At 41.5% G+C, this 20865-nt stretch overlaps 1 protein-coding gene across 3 annotated transcripts in view; it reads left to right on the forward strand.

Annotated features, from left to right (window-relative positions):
- The window catches only part of LOC310956206 (vacuole membrane protein 1-like), a 47719-nt gene extending 33035 nt beyond the window's left edge, over positions 1-14684 (forward strand). For 2 of the 3 annotated variants that reach the window (XM_083926367.1, XM_083926369.1), the window contains 2 exons: positions 12644-12746; positions 13931-14684. In XM_083926367.1, coding sequence (XP_083782493.1) covers positions 12644-12746; positions 13931-14074 — 247 coding nt within the window. In that variant the 3' untranslated portion in view covers positions 14075-14684. Of the gene's footprint in view, positions 1-6724; positions 6835-12643; positions 12747-13930 lie in introns of those variants that run through there. The other variant, XM_083926368.1, reaches the window with a different exon arrangement.
- The last annotated feature ends 6181 nt before the right edge of the window (positions 14685-20865 follow it).

Consider the following 20865-nt stretch of genomic DNA (forward strand, 5'->3'; position numbering starts at 1 on the left):
AAATGGAAAGAGTGTAACTGAAATTCAGTCTCACAAGAGAGCTTTGGATCTGAGGCTTTAACGTCATGAGGCTCTAAAACTGTCAACAGCCATTTTCATCACCTCTGTTAACAAAAATGACCAACACCAGAGTGTTTCACTAGCTGGAAATAAAATGTAGACAATATGCAAAGCACTTTTTTTGTTGTTGGAACAACATAAGTGACTTTAAATTTCCAGAAGACATTTATGACAGTCTGATGTTCCTTTTGAGAGCGAGAACAAAAAATGTTTTGTGGGAAAATAAGTTCTGTCCTTTGATACTTAGTGAAGAGTTCTTCCTTTTTCTACTGCTTTTCTAATGACTGTCTGTTAGGGACATTTCAAACTGGCTATATTACTTTTTTGTGTGTATTATTGAAACACATTCTTATATCTCTGGCAGATGGGTTTCACTCAAAGCATTTAAGGTTCAATTTCTGTCAGCAGCAGTAGGATAATAATAAAGATAATTTTGCTTTGAAGTGCCACAAAGTCACAATAAAACCCTCCTCCGGGTGTTGTTTGGGCTGATAACAAGGTCTGATAACCCGGCCTGGTGGAGCTGTGTGTCTGATCAGACTTGTTAGGTTTCTTATGTCCTGTGACTAATTTACAGATGTCTCCTCTTCAAGGCAGGCCGTGCATGTACAGTCATTGTTTAAGTCAGGAGAAAAATGTGCAAACTCACATTAAACAAGGCTTTGATCAAGATGTGAAGCAGTTGCATGTCAAGAGGTTTCATGCTGCTATTCACTTAAAAGTGTTCATTTTGCAGTTTTGCTGCCACTAGACAATGTGTCATATTCACATTTTTTAACGTCTTTTAGAGTGTGTAGATTAGACAAAAATAAATAAACCTTATACACTTTACATTTTAAATGAATGTGCTTCTACTTTTACCACAAAACTTGAACTTTTAGATTATATTATATCACCAAAAGGTGCCATTATACCTTAACTCTATGGACCTCATTAAATATGTTTACATGCACACTAAAATTTTGTATATTATTCTGAATATCACAATATTACGAATTTGATACAGGTCATGTAAAACAGCATATTTAGTTTGGATATTCCGAATTAGGTCTCATTCCGAATGTAGCATTTTCAGATTAAGACGTGGGATTGCCAAAATTATTCGGGTTATAGAAGCATTCTTTGGCAACGTATTCTCTTCCACAGGTTCATATGATATTAAACAAAAGGTTATGCACAACAATTCTTATGATAGCTTAGGTTGTGGTTTTGCTTAGTACTTCCAGGACATGAACACCACCGCCGCGACATGAACTCCGGTCACTTGGTGAAAGTCCTGCGTTTTGGGACCCATCCACCACCCCAACCTGCCCACCTAAGCGGAGATTAACAGTCTTTTTCACATGATTTTGATAGATGGAATACCTCCAAAATAAATGCGTTGAACACACACACAAATTACTGTGCATTACTTTTCGTATTTATATGTACGAACAGTGAATGGTAATATCTTGTCACTGGACATGTACATGTATACAGCGCATTTAGAATAGATGTCTCTAATAGGGATTTACAGCACTATACTGCCAGTTTACGGTTAGCTCTGTGCGTTGCTACGGCTGTTGTACACAAACCAATGCAAGACGCATGCATCCAAAAAAGGAAAGCTCCTTTTTCTGGTCAGAAGGAGAAACACAACACAGTCATTATAAATGACTTGGATATGCACAGGTTTTTGGAGATGTCTGCAAGTGGTGAAAAACTGGTGAAAAATTATGTTGCACAGCTGCAAAGTCGAATATTTTATTCCCTGTGTAAACAGCATAGTAGGAATATACTTTTGGGGAATAAGGGCAAAAAACTGGAATAATTTATTCATGTAAATGATAATTCCTTCTGCCCTGTCTTATCCCACAATATGTCCATTTTCTACACTTGAATCCCCTTGAATTTAATGTGCAAGAGGCCATTAAGCCTAGAAGGACTTTAGAGAATGAACTGGTGCCTGCTGCTGTGCTCCATATAACTTGAGGGCAACAGATTCATCTTTTACTGTGCCCAATCCTCCCTGCACTCCTTTTTCTTATCTCAGCTGGGCCTTTGTGAGGTGGTGATATACAGCAGGAAAAGCTCAAAATCACCCATTGCATGAAGTAATAGAACAGTGAGCTTTTGGTCCCCTCGTTTGATCTGTTGTGAGTCCCTTTGCTTAGGCTGAATTTCTAGCTCAGATTCATTTCACTTTTTCAGCAGCCAGTCAAAAGTTCGGTCCAAACTTTTGACTGGTACTGTATGTGATGATATTTGAACAGGAAAAAAATGTCTTCCCTAATTATGAGAACAGCTGTAGTGATGAGTACCGTTGGGTGGCTTTGCTGCTGGTGATTCACCATCTGCAGGAGTCCAGTGACTTTTACACCTTGTCAGTGGTGACTGTGGTGGGTCTGGGTTTAGTCGAGGTCTGGGAGAGGATAAAGTGTAAAGTAGGTTATGGTGCTGGTTATGTTTGTGAGAATGTGGAAGAGAGAGAAAGTGAGACGAGAGGAACAAAGGCAACAAGAGAGAGACCATCACAGTTTCATCCTATAGCATCTCAATTTCTGACTTTACATTTCAAATGGCTGTTCTCAATAATCCATCATCTTGATTGAGTCAGCTATTCTCTGTCTTGTATTGAGTTTGGCAAATCCTTCAGACTCATGTGTCAAGGGAGGCTTATCACTGTTGGGATCTCAGGAGGGGGCATTGAGATGCACAGAGGAAGAGTCGAGACCTGAAAAGGTTATCCAGTAGAAATCGGGGCATGTCTCCATGAGAATGCACCCATTTCCATGTGAGTCCATCTCTAAGGCAGGAGTCCATTACCAGCACAATGGACCTGCAGATGGCTGTTCCTGGAACACAAGGCTGGCAGCATTAGAGGATCACAGCAGGCTGCCCTGCTCTGGAGGAGGCCAGGGGAGAGTCACAGGTCACAGTCAGAGTATGGAGGACAGACTCAAGTTCCTTAACAAGGTATGCTGAGGTTGTTATAGGACTGAGCATAAATCAATCAATTAGATTGAGTGGATCGGATTACCACTGCATTCACATTCTTCTCCGATCGTCACATTTGCAGAGTTTTCATGAGCTTTAAGTTGTAATGTGGAAACAACATAGGCGCTACAAAGAAGCTTTGTTGTATTCTATTGCTCAGAACGTTTAAACAACACATAGATAACAGTTACCAGTATTTATTACCAGTGGGAAGCTTTAGTGATTTTGTACCAGACTTAGTGCACCAGTAGCCTACATTTCCTAAAACCACTAAAATATTGCTGTACCTAACTTCTAATCAGGTTAATGACAGTATATATCTTTTCTAACTACTCTAGGTCCCTCTATGTGGAGAGCAACTAACAGTTACAACTTAATAACATGTTACAAAAATCTCATGTATTTACACTGTTTCTGGTTTCTTTCTGTGTTTTGATTGCTTATGTGGGGGAAGTTTGTTCTAAAAAGACAATCACTAGAAAATACCCTCTGGATTTTTGTAACTCAGACTGTTACAGCCTCATATTAGCATCAGACGGTGACAAGGAGGGATGCTTAGAGCAAACCAGATCTGTTTCTGAGCTCATATGGCCACCTGACTATCTGACTGTTGTTTTGAGACAGACCTAAAAAATTGAGAACCTATACTTTAATGTAATTCATTACCCTTTTATGTTCCTGTTTCCTACTAGCCTGGAGGTTATTTTTCTGATTTTCACAGTTACGTGTGTGTGTGTGTGTGTGTGTGTGTGTGTGTGTGTGTGTGTGTGTGTGTGTGTGTGTGTGTGTGTGTGTGTGTGTGTGTGTGTAAAAGTACTGCATTCAGGGGAGAAGAGTCTGTCACTGCTTGTTTCCACTGAATTTCGCCCATCTTGAGCACACACACCCCTAGCTCATATAGAAACTAGGTTAGTGTGGTTTCATACTGAATGTGGGGTTGTCTGGGTTGAAGGTAACGGTGGCCTGGTCTTGTAAGAGTCAAAACCTAGCTCACCTAGCACTGAGGGTTTTTTTGTATATTCCCGATGTTACCAGGTAAGTCTGTGTGAAGCAAAGTGCACTTATTTGGGACAAATCATTTTCTTGATCAATCAATATTTTGTCCTGTGTAATATGTAGTGAACTGCATTATTTTACATGCAGTGATGTATTGCATCTTCGCAGACTGAAACCGTTGTCTGTATTTAGTGGAAAAATGGTAAAGTGTTAAAAAAAAAAAAATCCAAAATATCAATGTATTTCTTTAACCATTTACACCTCTGTCACGTCCCGTAAATAGACCTCTTGAGCCATGTGAGCAAAGTCTTCCCGTTAACCCAATCTGCCAGAAGGGAGTATTTTCGATCCAATTAGTCACCGTGCGCTGGTCACCTGAGAAGCACCCTGACAAAGATGGCATTGATCAGTCCTTCCACAGCCTGCCCTTCTCTCCTCAAATACAGTTAGACGCCTCACTTAGGCATCAGAGGCAAACAGGGCAAGACAGTCGGAGTGAGGGATGGAGCAGCAGGTCGTGGCCGACTTCTCTTTTTATATGCTGTCGTTAAGTTTAATGCGAGGCATGGCGGGGAGTCCATTTTCTCATCTCCCCCACTTCCACAATACAGAGGCAGTAACATATGGAGAAAGGTTTGACTCTGAGCCAGGAGGTCTTACCACACTCATTTAAAGTAATATTCAATCGCTCAAGAAGACTTATTGTTCAGACCATGTAATGTAGGCAGATCTCTGCAGTTAACAGCACAATGAGGGACTCAGAAGTTACACAAAGATCTGAATGTAATTGTAGCTTTGATGAGTAATTGTGTATGTGTGTGTGTGTGTGTGTGTGTGTGTGTGTGTGTGTGTGTGTGTGTGTGTGTGTGTGTGTGTGTGTGTGTGTGTGTGTGTGTGTGTGTGTGTGTTTGTGTTTGTTGAGAGAGAGAGAAGGACACAAAGAGAGGGAGAGGTCAGATGTGTGTTCCAGGTCTGGTGTCATATTATGTGTCACTCATTAGTAGATTCATTAGTTTTGCTCCCGTCTTACACTCTGTGCCACACTACACATGCTGTTCGCTCATCAAATCATTCCTACACATGCTCCAGCCAAGGCTGTGAAATTACTAATGTATTTATTCATCGGGATGGCAACTGGCTTGTGTGCTGTTTTAGGAAACAGTACGCCATTGATTCATTTTTAGAGCAGCTCATTTATCAGAGGAACACAACCTGACCTTGAGCTCTTAATCAGCATCATCCACTGAAGTGTATTGTTTTGTGAATCCCATGAACATTGCAATATGTGCTGTAAGTTTACCAGTTGTCATGAGTATGTGTGTGTGTCTGTCTAGTTTGTGTGAGAGGAGTCATCCCAGACAGGACCTGACTCAGAGGCCGGCCAGGCAGCCGCCCCAGACCCCTCTCCCTCCCTGCCCTTTCTCCACCACACCTCAGTCAAAACAGACATGTTGTCCCCCAGGAGCCCTATTCTCAACAGTAGGGTATTTGGGAGGGAGGAGAGATAGTAAGACGGGTTGTTTGTAATAATTCTTCCCATAAATTGTTTGGTATCGTCCAGCTGTGGATCATCCATGTTAGGCCTCATTCTAAATACCAGGACAACCATAGATCTGAATTAAGAGGAGGTTGTGTTTTATGTTTTATCCCAGACATATAAATAATTTGTATATAATTTTTTTTGTCAAACTTCAAAGATTCATCACTGTCACAGTTTATCACTTTTACTAAATCTTAGGGCTAGACTGCTATTGGGATCACTCTTAAATTCACTCAATATAACTGTTTTATTGCGAAATAATGTAGTATTTTGCTTTTGCTAGATGTTCTACATTCCTGCAGTGTTGTTGCAGCACAGCAAGTCACGCTTTAACATACAGTTGCACAGACATCAGAAACTTTCACTTGTCTGCATTTGGTGTCTCCTAACCACAACCTCTACAGCATGTAAACTCTCATGTAAACTTAATCATTGAGTCACTTTTGGCATTTTGCCTATTATTTTTTGCTTCTGTCATGTAGACACTGGTACATTAAAAAAACAGATTCATTTGACCTTGCTGGGCGGTTTTTATGCAGAGTTACTCCTTGTTGTTTTGTAGAGCTTATCGAGCCGCCAGTAGAACATACAGCGTGTTGTGGCTTTTAACAGGTACGTAGTAACCTATGTGGTTGTCTGAGCAGCATTTCAGTGTATATGAACCACAGACTGCATATAGTCCCACAGTGTACTGTATGCTGAAAAAGTCCCTCATACATCACTAAGCTGCTGTGTCAGATTAGTGGAATAGATTGCGTTCACAGGACAGTCAACTGTCTCAAGTTCTTATTTATTAAGTGTCATCAATTTTCCACCCTATGACCTTGTTTCCATGGTGTGTTTCTGCCCTTCGTATTTGTTTAAAGTACCGTATGCGTTCATTTAACCCCTCCTGTGTGTTTGTTTTTCTGACTTGTAAAGTAAAGTTTCCCATTTGGGATAAATTAAATGTAAATTGAAGTAGAAGAGGGCGTGGCTATCACCGGGTCATTAGGTGTTCATTTGAAAGGCTAGACGTCATCCCATAGGAAACAATGTCACCATAGATCCCGTGACATGACATCACAGGATTGATGGAGACACAGGAACAACCAGTGATGCCCTCCATCTGTTCTTCTTCTTCTGATCTTCCATGTCCTCCTCTATTTCCAGCCTGCCTGTATGACTTGTCTGGATGTGTCTCCAGTCACATCTGACTCACTGAACAATTTCTCACCATTGGAAGGGTCCAGGCCTGGTTACACAGTGACCCAGCAACGACGACACACCTCCACACCCCAGACCTGTGTGGGCATGCCGGCTTGAACCTGGGGGGTCGTAGGGGTCGGCGGGCTGTTTTATGTGGCTGTCTGGGAAGTGAGAGGAATAATAGACTGCTATAATTGGTGCCCCCTGATTTCCTAGCAGCACCGTGGGCACCCAAGAGTATAGCATGTGTCCGAGCCTGTGTGCATGTTTGTGTCCGTGTGTGTGTGTGTGTGTGTGTGTGTGTGTGTGTGTGCTGGCTGACACAGATGGCTGTGTAGAAGGGATGTGATAAACACACAGGGCAAGGGGATCTCCGTCCAGGAGTGGGCTCCATGCTTTAGTGGTGATGTCATTGGGAAAAAGCCCGGTTGAACTGGAGGAGGAACACACACACACACACACACACACACACACACACAGATATTACCTTACAACATTTGCACGTGAGTCCAAATTTTCCTCACAATAAAGTAAAACAAAGTCCTCCTCCCATAATTCCATTATTTAATTATTCTGACACTTATATCAAAATGAAGATAATAATTTATCAAGCCATGAGCTAGTAAAAAAAAAAATGAGTCAGAGCGTCAGTGTTTTGCACAGAGAGGTGCAGAGGTCAGACTTTCAGGACCTCAGGTCAGAGCGCTGCCTAACCACAGTGTGCGTGTGCATCTTGCAGCGTCTGTGTTGTTATGTTAGGTGTGAACTGTGGCCCTGTGGAGCATTGGGTAACACTAGCGATTGCCTAAGCCAGTTGTTGTGATCATGTCGTAACCAGTTGAACCTGGCCAGGGTTTGGCTGTCATGTGAGCCCTTGTTCTCTATCATCCCGTGTGTGGGACGCCAGGGCATGTGTGTGTGTGTGTGTGTTTGTGTGTGTGTGTGTGTGTGTGTGTGTGTGTGTGTGTGTGTGTGTGTGTGTGTGTGTGTGTGTGTGCGTGCGTGCCTGCGTGCGTGTGTGTGTGTGTGTGAGGTGGCAGACTTCAGAAGGGGCAGACAGGTCAAAGGTCTCCTCTGACTCATGGCCTGTGGAATTTAGTTTTCTCAAAATGGACACAGGACGCCTAAACACACTCCGCACTCAGCAGCAGGAAATGATAGTTCATTAAAAAATGAGAGGCTGACATGGCACTCACAAATTAACCCTTCCCAGCAATAATCAGACTGCAGGAAGTAGAGAGATGTGGGGCTTTCCCTCCACATCTCATTGTTTCGTAAAAGCTTATCTGTCCCTAATTTCTTTTGTGATTATTGATAAAATTAGTCTCTTTTCTCGATTATCGGGCAGACAGGGCCTGCTTTCTCACAGTGGTTGTTGCTGTTTTATTGCAGGTGAAAGGCATGTGACATTAGGGGGGTTTTTTGTACTCAAGGCTGGAATAGCTTTAGTACAAAATGTACATTTCCATCCATCATGACACCAGATGTGAAGCTTCTGGTACCTAACTGTAATTTTTAAGGTTACACATTTGGAGCAGAGGATGCTGTTGGGTACTTATAACCTGCAGGCGGGCTACACATACCAATACTGTATGTGCTACTTTTTCTTTGTAGAAAAATTAGGCAAGAGCAGGTGACTGTTCTTAGGAAATATCTGTTTGTTACCTGTAAATGGCAAAGACACTTCTGCGTCCTTTTGTTGGAAAAATAATCCTATTCTGTTGTAATACTTGTAAGCCTTTTTGTGTTGATGTGTTGCAGATCTCACAAATCTTAATAAACAGCTATATTTGTATTATTTATAACAAAGTTTTCTTTATTATTTAAAATGATTTGGTTTTTGTTTAAATGAATTAAATATGTACACATATGTATTTATCCACATTGGATGGCAACTAATCTCCTCACAAACCCAGAATAGCTGATCATGCTCAAAATGAAATTAACTTTGAGTCAAATAACAGACAGCGTTGTTGAATTTCACTCAATACACTGATGCAAATAGTCAAACTGTTGTAACCTTTTATCATATGTTTATGTTACACAGTTGTACTGAGCGACTGCTGAGAAGGACTTGGGGGGGAAATGGAAAAAGTGATGCGACTGATGATCTTGTAGGGTGGTTTCTCCTTCTTTGAACAAGAGCTGTTCATGTTCAAAATATTAATTAATAAATTGATGAAATTTGTGTTGGGTCACTTTGAATTTATTCTTGGATGGCGTGATATCCTCCCGCTCAAAACAAAGTCCTTTTGCTTACTGTAATGGCAGTGACTTGAACAAAAAAGGTGTGTATGGAAGGGAGATGTCTTTTTTCTGTTTTATTTTATATTCGCAGAAAATCACTGCATGAACAAAAACAATGAAGTCAGCTGTTTGAGCTGTTCTCTTCACCCATGGCACATAAATTCAGTCATGTTTAACATTTTATACATGTTCACTTCTTTAAATACCTTTGTCACAACTTTGCATTTTAGCTTGTGTATTATATTCCAGCTGATAAAAACACGAATGCCCTTGTTGCATCTAATATGTCATTGAGAGATTTACCTTTGACTTCTGACATATTTCATACATTTTTAAAGATAATTTCATTTATTGATTCATTTAGTAAAAATGGAAATCACTTAAAGGAGTTCCAATCATTTGATCTTAATATTTAGAAGTCTACATGTTACCTATTTGATGTTTACTTACTAACATTATTATCACACACACACATACACACTTCTTATGTGTCTGAATATATGCAGCTTTATAAAATACACTTTAAGTGTTAATAATAAACCACATACGTTTACTGGGAATCAGTTTTGTAACCCGGGCAAGTGAAGCTTATGCTTTGTACAACTTCTGGAAGTAATTCAATCAAATGGTGGGCAACTGTCATAAAGTTTGATGGGATCCACACATGCAGGCTTTTATAGTTGTAAAACCACCTTCATTTTAAGACTTTTAATTATTGTTTAACAATCCCAGATTTTTCAATTTAGAAGGACAGTGAAAGTCATATTTTATGGATCTGTTTTAGATTTTTTTTAATACTTAAAAGAATTGATTTCATGCCTATTTATAAATTTGTATTTTTGCATACAGATCCACAGAATGGAGGATTTTCACATGAAATACATGAACAATTGCTTATAGTAATAATTATACAGCACTGATTATTGTGAAAATCCAAAGTTGGTTTCTGCCCTTTGTCTTTATTAGATGGTTAGAAAAACAGCTAGAAGACAAAAACTATAAATTGCAGGTAAATATAGGCCCATTTATGCTCAGCTGTTTCAGCTGATTAAATCAAATTAGAGACTATTTGCTCGGTTTTTATCATGACTGCCTTTTATAGATTTTATTTAGAGCTAAATTATTAGAACCAACATACACGCTCTTCTACAGGACTACTCTGATATTTCTTTTATCAAATTATGCTCACCATAAATTGAGACTTTGAGACAAAATTGGCCGGAGGTTCTGCCTTTTTATAAAGTTTTGTTCCAACAGTGAAGAAACGAGAAAAAAGATACAAATGAGGAGTTTTCTGTTAGTCTCACTTAAAGCACAGGATTTTAACAAACCAGTTGGTAATGTTTGTTCAGGAGCTGCCGAGTAAATAGCTTATGGCTTATTGTTTGCTAAATTACATCTTATGGCTGTTGTAAATTTCAGCTTCTCGTTTTTTCCCTCCTTCACCTTGAATCAACTTACTCAGAAATACTCAGAAAATACTGCTTCAAATTTCAAAACTTTTACTTCACATTGAAATCCACTTTTACAACAGTTACAGCACAACATAATACTGTGTAATCCATATTTTAATGCATGCACGAGTTACACATATTTCTCATTCAATTCCAGTTCAAGTCAGTTTTTATCTCAGACCAAGAAAGATAATCTTTCAGGACAGGTACTCACGGGTAAATTATGAACACACAGGAGAACTTTCTGAAATCCAACAATATCACAACACCTTCTGGAGAAAGCCAAAATATATTCCCAAAAACCACCAGATTTTTAATGTTCAGACCAAGAGCCGGTGCTGACTCTGAGGCATTAAAAGCGTGTTTTAGACTGCTAGCTTTGAGCTTCTTTGTTGGTGGATTTGCCCAGGCTCATGACTCAGTATTGCTCATCGTGTAGGAGATGATTCGCCCGCCATTTCTGAAAACTCTTTCCCTCACTCTTTGTCCTTGCCTGTTAACTTTTATCTGCTGAAATAGTGTATTTCCAATGAGTTTTCTTATGTTTCTATTTCTTCTGCGAACTGATATTGGGCTTGTCATACAGGTTATGTATTTATTTAATGAGTTTGATAAGTTTCTGTGTGTAGATGTTAATTTTGTGATGTGGGGGATGGGAATAGGAGAGGCTTTGTTTCCCTCCAAAAAAAAAAATCCAAGCTTGATTTTTGATACCGTGTGTTCTAACCATTTTCTATTGTGTGATTTGAAGCGTGATCCATCTGTTAGTCTTCCTGTCTGTTTTGCCCATTCACATGGAGGATATCTATTACCTGGTATAAAGTTAATCATTACTAAAAGACTTCCTTGTTATAAACTCAATCATTTAACACAGTCTGGGTTTTTTTTCTCACCAAAACATAGGTGTGTGTGTGTGTGTGTGTGTGTGTGTGTGTGTGTGTGTGTGTGTGTGTGTGTGTGTGTTGAGGTGGGGAGGGACGGAAATGACTTGCCTCCCTCAGAGAAAGTTATCAGCTATAAACTCAACCGTATGTGACATGACTGCCCACGCAAACTGTCTTAACATCTTTGATGTGCCCCTGAGCTTTGATGATGCCTCCCCAACACGAACAAAGGACATATAAATGGAACATAGGAAGGTTTTGAAACAACAAGGGATGTAATTGACTGTGTATAGCCACAAAAAAGAATAAGTGAAGGTCTTTAGTATGTATTTGTTTAGTGATTAATCACTAACTCCTGCCTAGGGATGGGCCACTGATTCGCTATTCTAGGGTATTCTCTGCAGTCTCTTGCGTCTTTTTTTTCCCTTTGATTGTGTGTGTGTGTGTGCATGTGTGTGAAGGGAGGGGAGGGGGGTTCGGTAGTATGCTTGTAGTTGGTGGCTAAATCTTGTAAAGGGTTTCCTAATATGGGCTGTCTTACAGCAGTGCCCTCCCTCTGTGGGCCATCCCCCCCAGATCTCAGCCAGTGATGACACAGCTCGGGTACGACTCACTTCCTCATTAATTGGCTGAAACCAGTTCTTACAGGAACCGCCTGTGATAAATGTGAGAGTTCTGAGAAGTCATTCATTTCTCCTCGCTGCAGCGGCAGAGGAGGCACTGCAGGGGAGTTGAACGAGTTCACCGAAGTGTGTGTGTGTATGAGAGGGAGAGGAAGCTGAGTGTGTGTGTGCGAGAGTGGAAAGGAGAACAGAGCGGGAGAATGTGGGTGACTACTGCTGCCGCGGGTGCTGTATGAGGACCAGCCAACTTTTATTTATGCCTATTTTGATTTTCTTTTGACTTTTTTTGTTTTGTTTTTCAGCAGCACTATTTTCTGTAGCCGTGGTACAGTCTGTACTTTTTTCTCTGAGCATGCATGTGTGTTTATGTGTGTGTGTTTGTGGGGATGAGCAGTGAAGGGAATGCACTCGTTGCCCTCTCCGTCTTTCTCTCTCCTCGGAGAGAGGAAGCAGGGGAGACCAACACTGTACAGGACATAGGACAGCATGCCTCCCTTTGTTGCTGCCCTTGGGCTGGTGAGTAACAATGATGTGACGTGATTTGTGCCCCCCCCCCGCCCGCCCCCTCCTATCTTTCTCTCCTCTTCCTTCCCTCCCTCTTTCCCTCCTTTTCCTCTCTTCCTCTCCCCCACCCCCCTTCTCTCTCTCTCTCTCTCTTGCTGTTGGTCGAGGCAGAGCTGTTCCACTGCTGGGTGCGGCACTGCAGAAGCCCTTCAGGGACTACTTGGAGGCCCAGAAGGCCAAGCTGCACCATCACGCTGGAGAGGGGATCCCAACTGTAAGTACAGGGGCCTCAGCCCCCAGCTCACAGCCTCTATTCATTCACGTGTGCGCGCCAAGAAAAGAATGCAGCCCCTTTACTTTTGCCTCTTTCACTCCTTCTCCCTCCACTTTTTTTGTCCCTTTCTTCTCTTTATCTAAGCCTTCCTTTATATCTCTGACCCATTTTCTCTGATCCCAACTGTGTTTTCACCCTCTTTACCTGTACCATTTGGTTTCAGTTCAAATGTTTTAATCAATTTCATATTTATTTGTAAACCTAATCTAATGTTTTCAAGAGAAATGTTGATGTTGTAGACTTTACTATAACCTGTAGTGATACAGTAGATTACGGATACTTGTTTAGGGCCAGAATGACAGAGTAAGTTGGCGTTACACTGGGCGGGCTGGAGGGGAGGAGGAGGAGAAAGAGGGGAGGAGGAGGAGGAGAGGGGCCAGTGTGGGGTCTGGCTCCTCTCTCTGTATTGAACTGTACTACTGTAGCGCGGGGCGTGCTGACTCATGCTCCATCTTACCAATTGGGAGTGTGTGTGTGAGTGTGGTCACTCCCCTATGTGTCACACACACACACACACTTGCACTCAGTGCCCCGCCTGAACCCAGCACTGACTGTAGACCGGGGCGGGGGCTCCCCCCCCGGCACTGACAATCCATCAAAACCCCCCTGTCTAGAACAAAAAGAGCCAGTTGTAGCAGTAGCCTATTCCTCTTTCAGAGCTTCTTTCTCTCCTCTCTACTCCTCACTCCCTCTTTCTCTCTCTTGCCCTGATTCATTGAAAACGACTTTTCTTTTTTTTATGCGCTTACAAGGAAGGAGAAGAAAAAAAGGATAAACTTTGAGTTGCACAAGGACAGATTAAGGCATTTCTAGAACAATGTTCCTTTTTTCTTGTAACTTGAGCCTCCTGCAGTTACGGGAGAGAAGCGAGGCAATTTAACTTGGTGGAGGCAGGCTGCAGGCTGGGGTCAGTGGGGGCGTTAGGAGGGAGGATGGTGGGGGCTGCTGCGTGTTTTATTACCCCTGATCTCTATCTGTCCTGCACATGGAGCTGGATCCCCACCTAGCCTACAGCATCAGGAGCAGAGGGGAGAGCAGGGTGTGGGGTGAAGGGGGGTGGCGGCCCTCAACTTACTGACCAAGCTCTTGTCCTCTCCCTCTGTTCTTGCTGTGGTTCCTGGCAGGAGGAGAGCTGGCTGCCGTGGCTCTTTGAGAAGGTTGTGGTCATCATGGTATGCTTCTTTGTCTGCTCCATTGTCAACTCCATGGCCCAGAGCTACTACAAGCGCACGCAGCAGGGGAAGTACTCGGAGGGCAAAACGGAGTGAAGGCCAGACAGCGATCACAGCGCACCATCAACTTCAGAAGCCTCCACCAATCCTTCACTCATTCCAGCTCTTCCTCCTGGCTCATACAAGCAAAATATCAGCCTCCCTCGGGTTTCTCTCTTGTTTTTGTAGCAACGTGTTTATATTGAACTTGGACTACCATTTACTTGCTTTTGAAGGCTTTGCATTTGGTAGTGATTTCTGCGATTGTTCTCTATAAGGTAGGTGCTTGTTGGAGTGTGTGTGAGTGTGTTGGTTAAGCGTTCACGTTGATGCTTTCCGTAGCTCCGGAGCACGTGAGAAGAAGCTGCTGGCAATAATTGTTCTCAGTGAGGTCTTAAGCTGCACTGTTTGCTCCAGTAGAAGAACCTCAAAGTCTTATACGTGCGTAGAGTCACTTGAATTCACTTTATTTGAATAAGCTAGGAACGTAACTTTTGATTATGAACTATTTAGAATCTACAGTATATTAGCTGGTTAATAAATAAGATGTTCTGTATTTATTACTGTACTGTAGAGTTGTACGGCATCTGCTGTGGTTAGATGAGACTGTAAACGATTTTGTCCCCTTTAGTACCATCTCATTTCTACATATTGTAGAGCTCTAAGTCAGTCGTTATTGAGATGACCTAGTCTTTTGTGTGTGCAGTAAAGCTCATCAAGGTTCTTTTCGATGAGAAATGATAAACTGGCCATGAATCACCCTGCTGGTCCTTTTGTCTGCCCTTATTGTTCAGCTTCCAGGAAGAGAGCACATGAGTCAGCCCGGGGCTACTTTACCAGATGCAGCCATATATTGAATCAGATCTACGGCTGTGTGCGCGCGTGCCTGTGAGTGAGACGGAGAGCGAGAGGGAGATACTAGGTTGCGTGGGTGCCACATTTGTTGCTCTCCCTTTTATCTCTAATGGATTAAAGCAGATTGTACTTCACTAGTAGACTTGGACTGCCTGGAAGTCCTACTATAGCATATAGTAGCTGTTCCTTTAGAGTCTGTATCATGGTAAGTGTTTTTCTTTGTCTTCACTTGCCCACAGAGCTTTTTTTTAAATCTTTTTTTACCTCGGATGGGGACAGTGGGTTCATGTTTGACGTTACGTGCGCATCCCCTAAAAAACTCGTCTCAAATGATCAATCAATGTTCATTTTTTGCCTTTTTTCGCTCAGTGGATAACGTAAGCCGGCTCTCGGTATACGCAGTACCTTCTTTTCTTTCATAATTGCCAGAGAAATGTGCTATTTTCTTCTCCCTCCCTGTACCGCTGCTGTGCTACGCTGGACTGAGCACAGTGGGCGCCAGAGCAGGCACAAGCAGGAGAGAGGGAAAAAAAAGCCTAAGCGCACAGTGAAAAGCGTCTGTGCCGTTACCTCAGCTGAACCTTCGAATGAACTCGTTGCACTGCCCCAGTCACGGAGCCAGGAGACGAATCACTCGAGTAGATTCAAAACAGAGGGGTACTGTTGAGCGGGCTGAACCCTGTGCTCTGCACCAGCTCCAGTCAGAACATTCACATCTCCTCTTTTCTCCTGTCATGGTAAGTCGGATCAGGATTTTTCCTCTTTTTACATTTTATTTATTTTTTTGATTGTTGTCGTTTCTGTACATGCATATGTCACAGGCATGTCCGTCACTCTCTCGACCTGTCAGATAGCTTATCAGACTGGTGTTGGCTGTTAAGATTGCAAGGCGACAACAGTCTGTAGGCTGTCTGACATTTTGGGCTCTTTCATCTGACCAGCGTCCTGTTTTGTCCTCCTCCTGTTATTGTCATTGTCCCAGTTAGCATCAGTTCCCATTTAGAGGTGTGTTCTGCGATGTCACTTCCCTTTATCCCAACCGCTTGTGAAGCGTCAGAAACATGGGTCTATTGTTTATTTCCCTCATGCTGACGTCCGTGAGGGTTTTTATGTGGTTTTATATGGGGAACTGTGTTTTCACACGTTTGCAAATGCAGATGTAGCGATGTGAATTGTGTACTTCTGTATATGTGTACGTGTGTAAGTGTTGGCCCTGTCCTCTTGAATTTCCAGAGAATCCAGACAGTGCACACCTTATTGCAACACATCACATTGTGACACCCAGTCCTAGGTATGGTACATGCAGTACTCATCTAGCTCTTTTCTTCCCTTTTACACTTCCCTCTTCTCTTTTACTGAGACTTTCTTCTGTTGCTCAATACGCACTTTTTTGTAGGAGGCTGCACTTTATTGGAACAACTCTCTCGATGGGGGGGTATTCTACAAATTGATAATTATACAAAGCTGAAATTCATTGCTTGACCAGCAAATATATTTTGCCACAAAGCCTCAGTTTTATTTTAGTTTTTTTTTCTAGAACAGAGCAAAAGGGTCAAACTTTTTCCTGGTCATAAAAGCAAAATCATTGGATAACACTGGAATGGCTCGCTGGCTTGGAGAGTGTTTTTCTTGGCAGTTTCAGGATGTCCTGTTCCATAAGGGAGCCCCCTTTTGGCATGCCTGTCTGAATGTGTGTGCGCATGTTTGTCTAGAAATTCTGTTTATATTTCAGAGTGTAAGTGCCTCTATTTCTTGGCTAATATATCTGTACCTGGGTTATTTTGAATGTATGTATGCCGTGTTTTTTTCATCTGCTTCACTATAAATAAAGTTTGTTGAAAAGAGGATCAGTGTTCTGTTCATTATGTGATAAGTCTTGACCACACTGGGCCGGTGTTGACCCTCAGGCCTCCAAAGAATCTCACATGTCAGCCGAGAAAGAGGGTCAAGAAGGATACTGAGTCCATCACAAGTCTGATTTCCCGGCTAATGTTTCACATCCAAACGGTTATCACATTACTGATTTGCTCTCTCCGTACTGACATCATCTCCATTTCAGATTCCAACTTAAGCCTTTGCTTGGAGTCGTGAATATAGCTGCACTTATGCCCTGGTGACAAATTGAAGTTGTATTGAGATTCAACACTTACCATAAAGTATCATTTGTTCTACTAGTGCTAAATAAAAATAATATGATACATTATTTAAGTGTTTTGTTGCAAAGTGATATTACCATCTGACAAAAAGCTTCTTGTTCAAAATATTTACTATGACCTAAATTTAGGTAACTTTTTAAAAACATTATAACACAATTATAAAATAATTAGAATATGGTTTCGTTGGTGTTGGTGTATTTACAAAAAATGAATCGGTTAAATCTATGTATCGTATATTGATTTTATGATGATGTGATTTGGGTATTTCTGACCTCCGATCAGCTTCTCTGCGGTTATGAAAAAAGAAAATGGGAACCTAACACCGCTGTGTGCGATCCTGTGTCCTGAGATCAGAAGTGTGACCTGTGCTAAGAGACCCCTGTTGCGAGAAGTCCTGTTCCCAGAGCAGCCACACCCTGAGCACCACGAAGACGACTATTTCCACCCACCCAACACCACCCCACCCTACCCCGGGGCTCCGGCTGAAAACCCAACATGCAAATCCAGCCTGTCCGAACAGGCTGGGAGACTGATATTCAAATAATGCTTTTGTCCTTCATCTCTGTCTCTCTCTGATCTCTCCATATGCCGACGTATACTACAGTTGAACTATACTATGGCGCTGGTTTCATTTCTGGCACATCGTTGACCCTCCCATCCTCTCACCCCCCACACACACCCCACCTCCCTCACACTGTCTCTCACTCTCCAGCTTTTCCCCCTCCCCGTCAGCAGGCTAACCACCAAGGGATGCTGAAATATCACTGACTTCATCCGCCACCCACCCACAAGCCCACTCTGCATTTGGTTATCCACTTAGTTCCTTTCACACTCTGTCTCATTACATTATGCTGACCAAGTGGATTTTTTTTCTTTCTTTTTTTTTTTTAAAATTCAAAATCACATTAAGGTCCTTTTGTTTTTGCCAGTAGCAGTCAGGGGGTCGTACCAGGCCACAGTGGAGTGAGCAGGCAGGATGAATGGTACAAAGAAAGACTTACCAGAGGAAAGTTAGAGCCAGGGTTCCTATGGGTGCTGGAAATCCTCACTTGAAAGTGTTTGTAATAAAATGCTTGAAACTAATTAAAATGCCGGTCAGGTTATAAACATTAGGATGCAAAGTCTACTTCTAAACAGGTCATATTTTAAACCATGAAACTTTGTTGTGTTTCCTTTTATTTGTCAGCCTTCTGTAGAGTGCGGTCCCGAAACATCATTCTTTAAAGCACAGTCGTGTCTAATTGAATGTGATGGAGAAATGCAATAATCACTATCAATCAATCAGACTTTATTTGCATAGAACTTTTCATACATTTGAAATGGAACACAAAGTGCTTCACATACAGAAACCCCCCCACCTGGCATAAATATACAATACAAACTTAAATACAGTATATACACATACATGTGTAAATACATATACCTAAGAGCATTTCTTAAAGAAAGGAACTGAGGAAATGCTATCCTTAATCTCATCACTTTACTCTAAAGAAACACGAGAGGCTAGATTTAAAAAAGAAAACAAAAAAATACACATACTAGAGTTCTTAAATGAAAAGGCAAAGGAAAATAGGTACAAACTAATACATTTACAATAAGACACAATTAAAAGTCAGGTTCTAAAGGTAAACCACAATAAATAATTAGATTACAGGTTGGATAGATTGATTAGATTACAAAGGCCTACTGTGTGTACTGTATAGAGTGTCCCAAACAATGTATACACGCTTTAGCTGTTAACTCATTTTTTTATGTATATATATGTTTTGTTTTTTTATGGGGATACCTAAAAGACGAAGTCTATGCTATGAGACCTGCAACAGTATCTGAATTGAGGGCAGCCACTGAACGTGAATGCAAAGCTATTTGTTTTGTGATGTGTGTGATTCCTTTGCTTCACGTTGTTAGCAGTGTATGGACCAGAACAGACGTCAGTTTGAGAACAGGCGGTGACAAATCTAAATTCTGTTACATTTTGAAAATGAAATGAATTTTAATAAACACCTTCTTAAAAATGATTTACATTGTGTGTACATTTTTGGGACACCCTGTAAATGTATATGCAGTATATATAATTTACCATAGCTGTAAGGTGCCGGTAAAACTTGAACATGCACCTTAAAACACTTGAAATGTGCATGAGTTTGTCTCTGGAAAAGGTGTAAGAACTCTGTATAGTATGTGGTTGGATGTGGTGATTATTTTCAGAACAAACCATTTTTAGAATAAGAGTAGATACAGTAGTTCGACATGAAGTATCATAAGGTCATAAATCTATACATACATACATACATACGTACATTTCAATGTCGAACAGAATAAGACAGTGAAACCCCGAGGAGCTTACAAAAATAAAGACATGTCAGCGTTTTGTGTGTGGACATGTCTTCATAAACACGTTTATATGCACACACATAACTGTGGTTACTGCAAAGCCCACGCTACAAAAGCCTTTGTTTCCTTTATTGTGGCTTTGGCATGCCATGATCAAATAAGCTTATCAAACTCTTTATAACTCACTCCATCTGAGATATTATTGGTCTCGTTTGAGCTAGATCACTAGGTCGATTCAGAAAGATTGAGTGTCTAACTGAACTTGTCAACAGGCACTTGGCTGGCCTCTGTTGTCGTATGATTTACATTGATTTAAATACATTCAAGCCGTTACTATCTAATGATGTACTGTTTCTCAGATTGAATTTGACACAGCAAAACACATCTCCCTAGACTGTTTGACTAGATAATGTGTGGGTATTTTAACAGGGCATAGTTAGGCAGAGGCATCTGCTGTCCCTGCCCTCACAGTGCCATGGCAGACAGCCTAATGGTGCCAGGTGGCAATGCCAGGGCACGACGACAAAACACATCTGTAGCTCTTCTGCCTGCCTTTTTTTTTTTTTTACAAGGAGGCAACACGCCGATCCGAGTCAGGTTGTGTATTTGTTGTTGTACTTTCAAAGAGCAGCAATGTAATACCTGGTGTTGTTGAACTTAAGCTTTGTCCAGTACTTGTAGTTTGTGGGGAAGAAGTTTTCAGAGGAAAATATCAGTGACCTTATGACAAACTTTTGGTCCACAATCACAATTTGGTTCTGTGATACATTCATAAATGGGCTGTATGGCTTCTTTTATGGGTCGAACACAGAAAATCCTTTTCCCTTTATGGCTACGTGTCATGACAAGACAGAGAGGAGTCATAGACCTAGCCTGCATTATGGCTCGTCATGCTTCTTACTTTCTCCTACCTTTTGTGTCCTAGGATATTCGCCAACGAAACTGCGTCATTCAGGTTTGTCATAAATGCACAGTGAACATGGCCGCCGTAGAAATAACAAAGCTGCATGCCTGAGAGTAGAGCGGATGTAAAATTCTAGCAATGTACGTTATAGTCCAACACACACGTTGTCAGAAACAAGCCTTTGATGTGAGAGGACGTCACTGAGTAAACCCTTGGAATGCTTGAAATCTGACAGTATGGACTCTCCTCCGCAGATGTTATCTTTTATTATCCTAAAGCACTGAGTGCAGCTTAAGCACAGCTTTACATGTTAATGCAGGTTTGTGTGTCATTACATGATGCCATCTCAGAAATATTACTCAGGAATGTCCCGTTTCACCATCCAGGCATACCAATGCTGTGACTGTGTGATCTGCCCTCTCTGTTGTAAACGCATTAGGCAACACTACAATTAAGTGGAAAACCTGCCAAAGGGTGCATATTTAGACACAGGTTTGGATTTTGTAGGTTTTGTTGGTTGATTTATTGAAGGGTGTAGACAATGCTAATAATAATAGTCACTGTCTAGTTTCAGTGAATTAGAACCACAAATGTCGTCG

This window comes from Echiichthys vipera, assembly GCF_963691815.1.
Source record: "Echiichthys vipera genome assembly, chromosome: 14".
NCBI lineage: Eukaryota > Metazoa > Chordata > Actinopteri > Perciformes > Trachinidae > Echiichthys > Echiichthys vipera.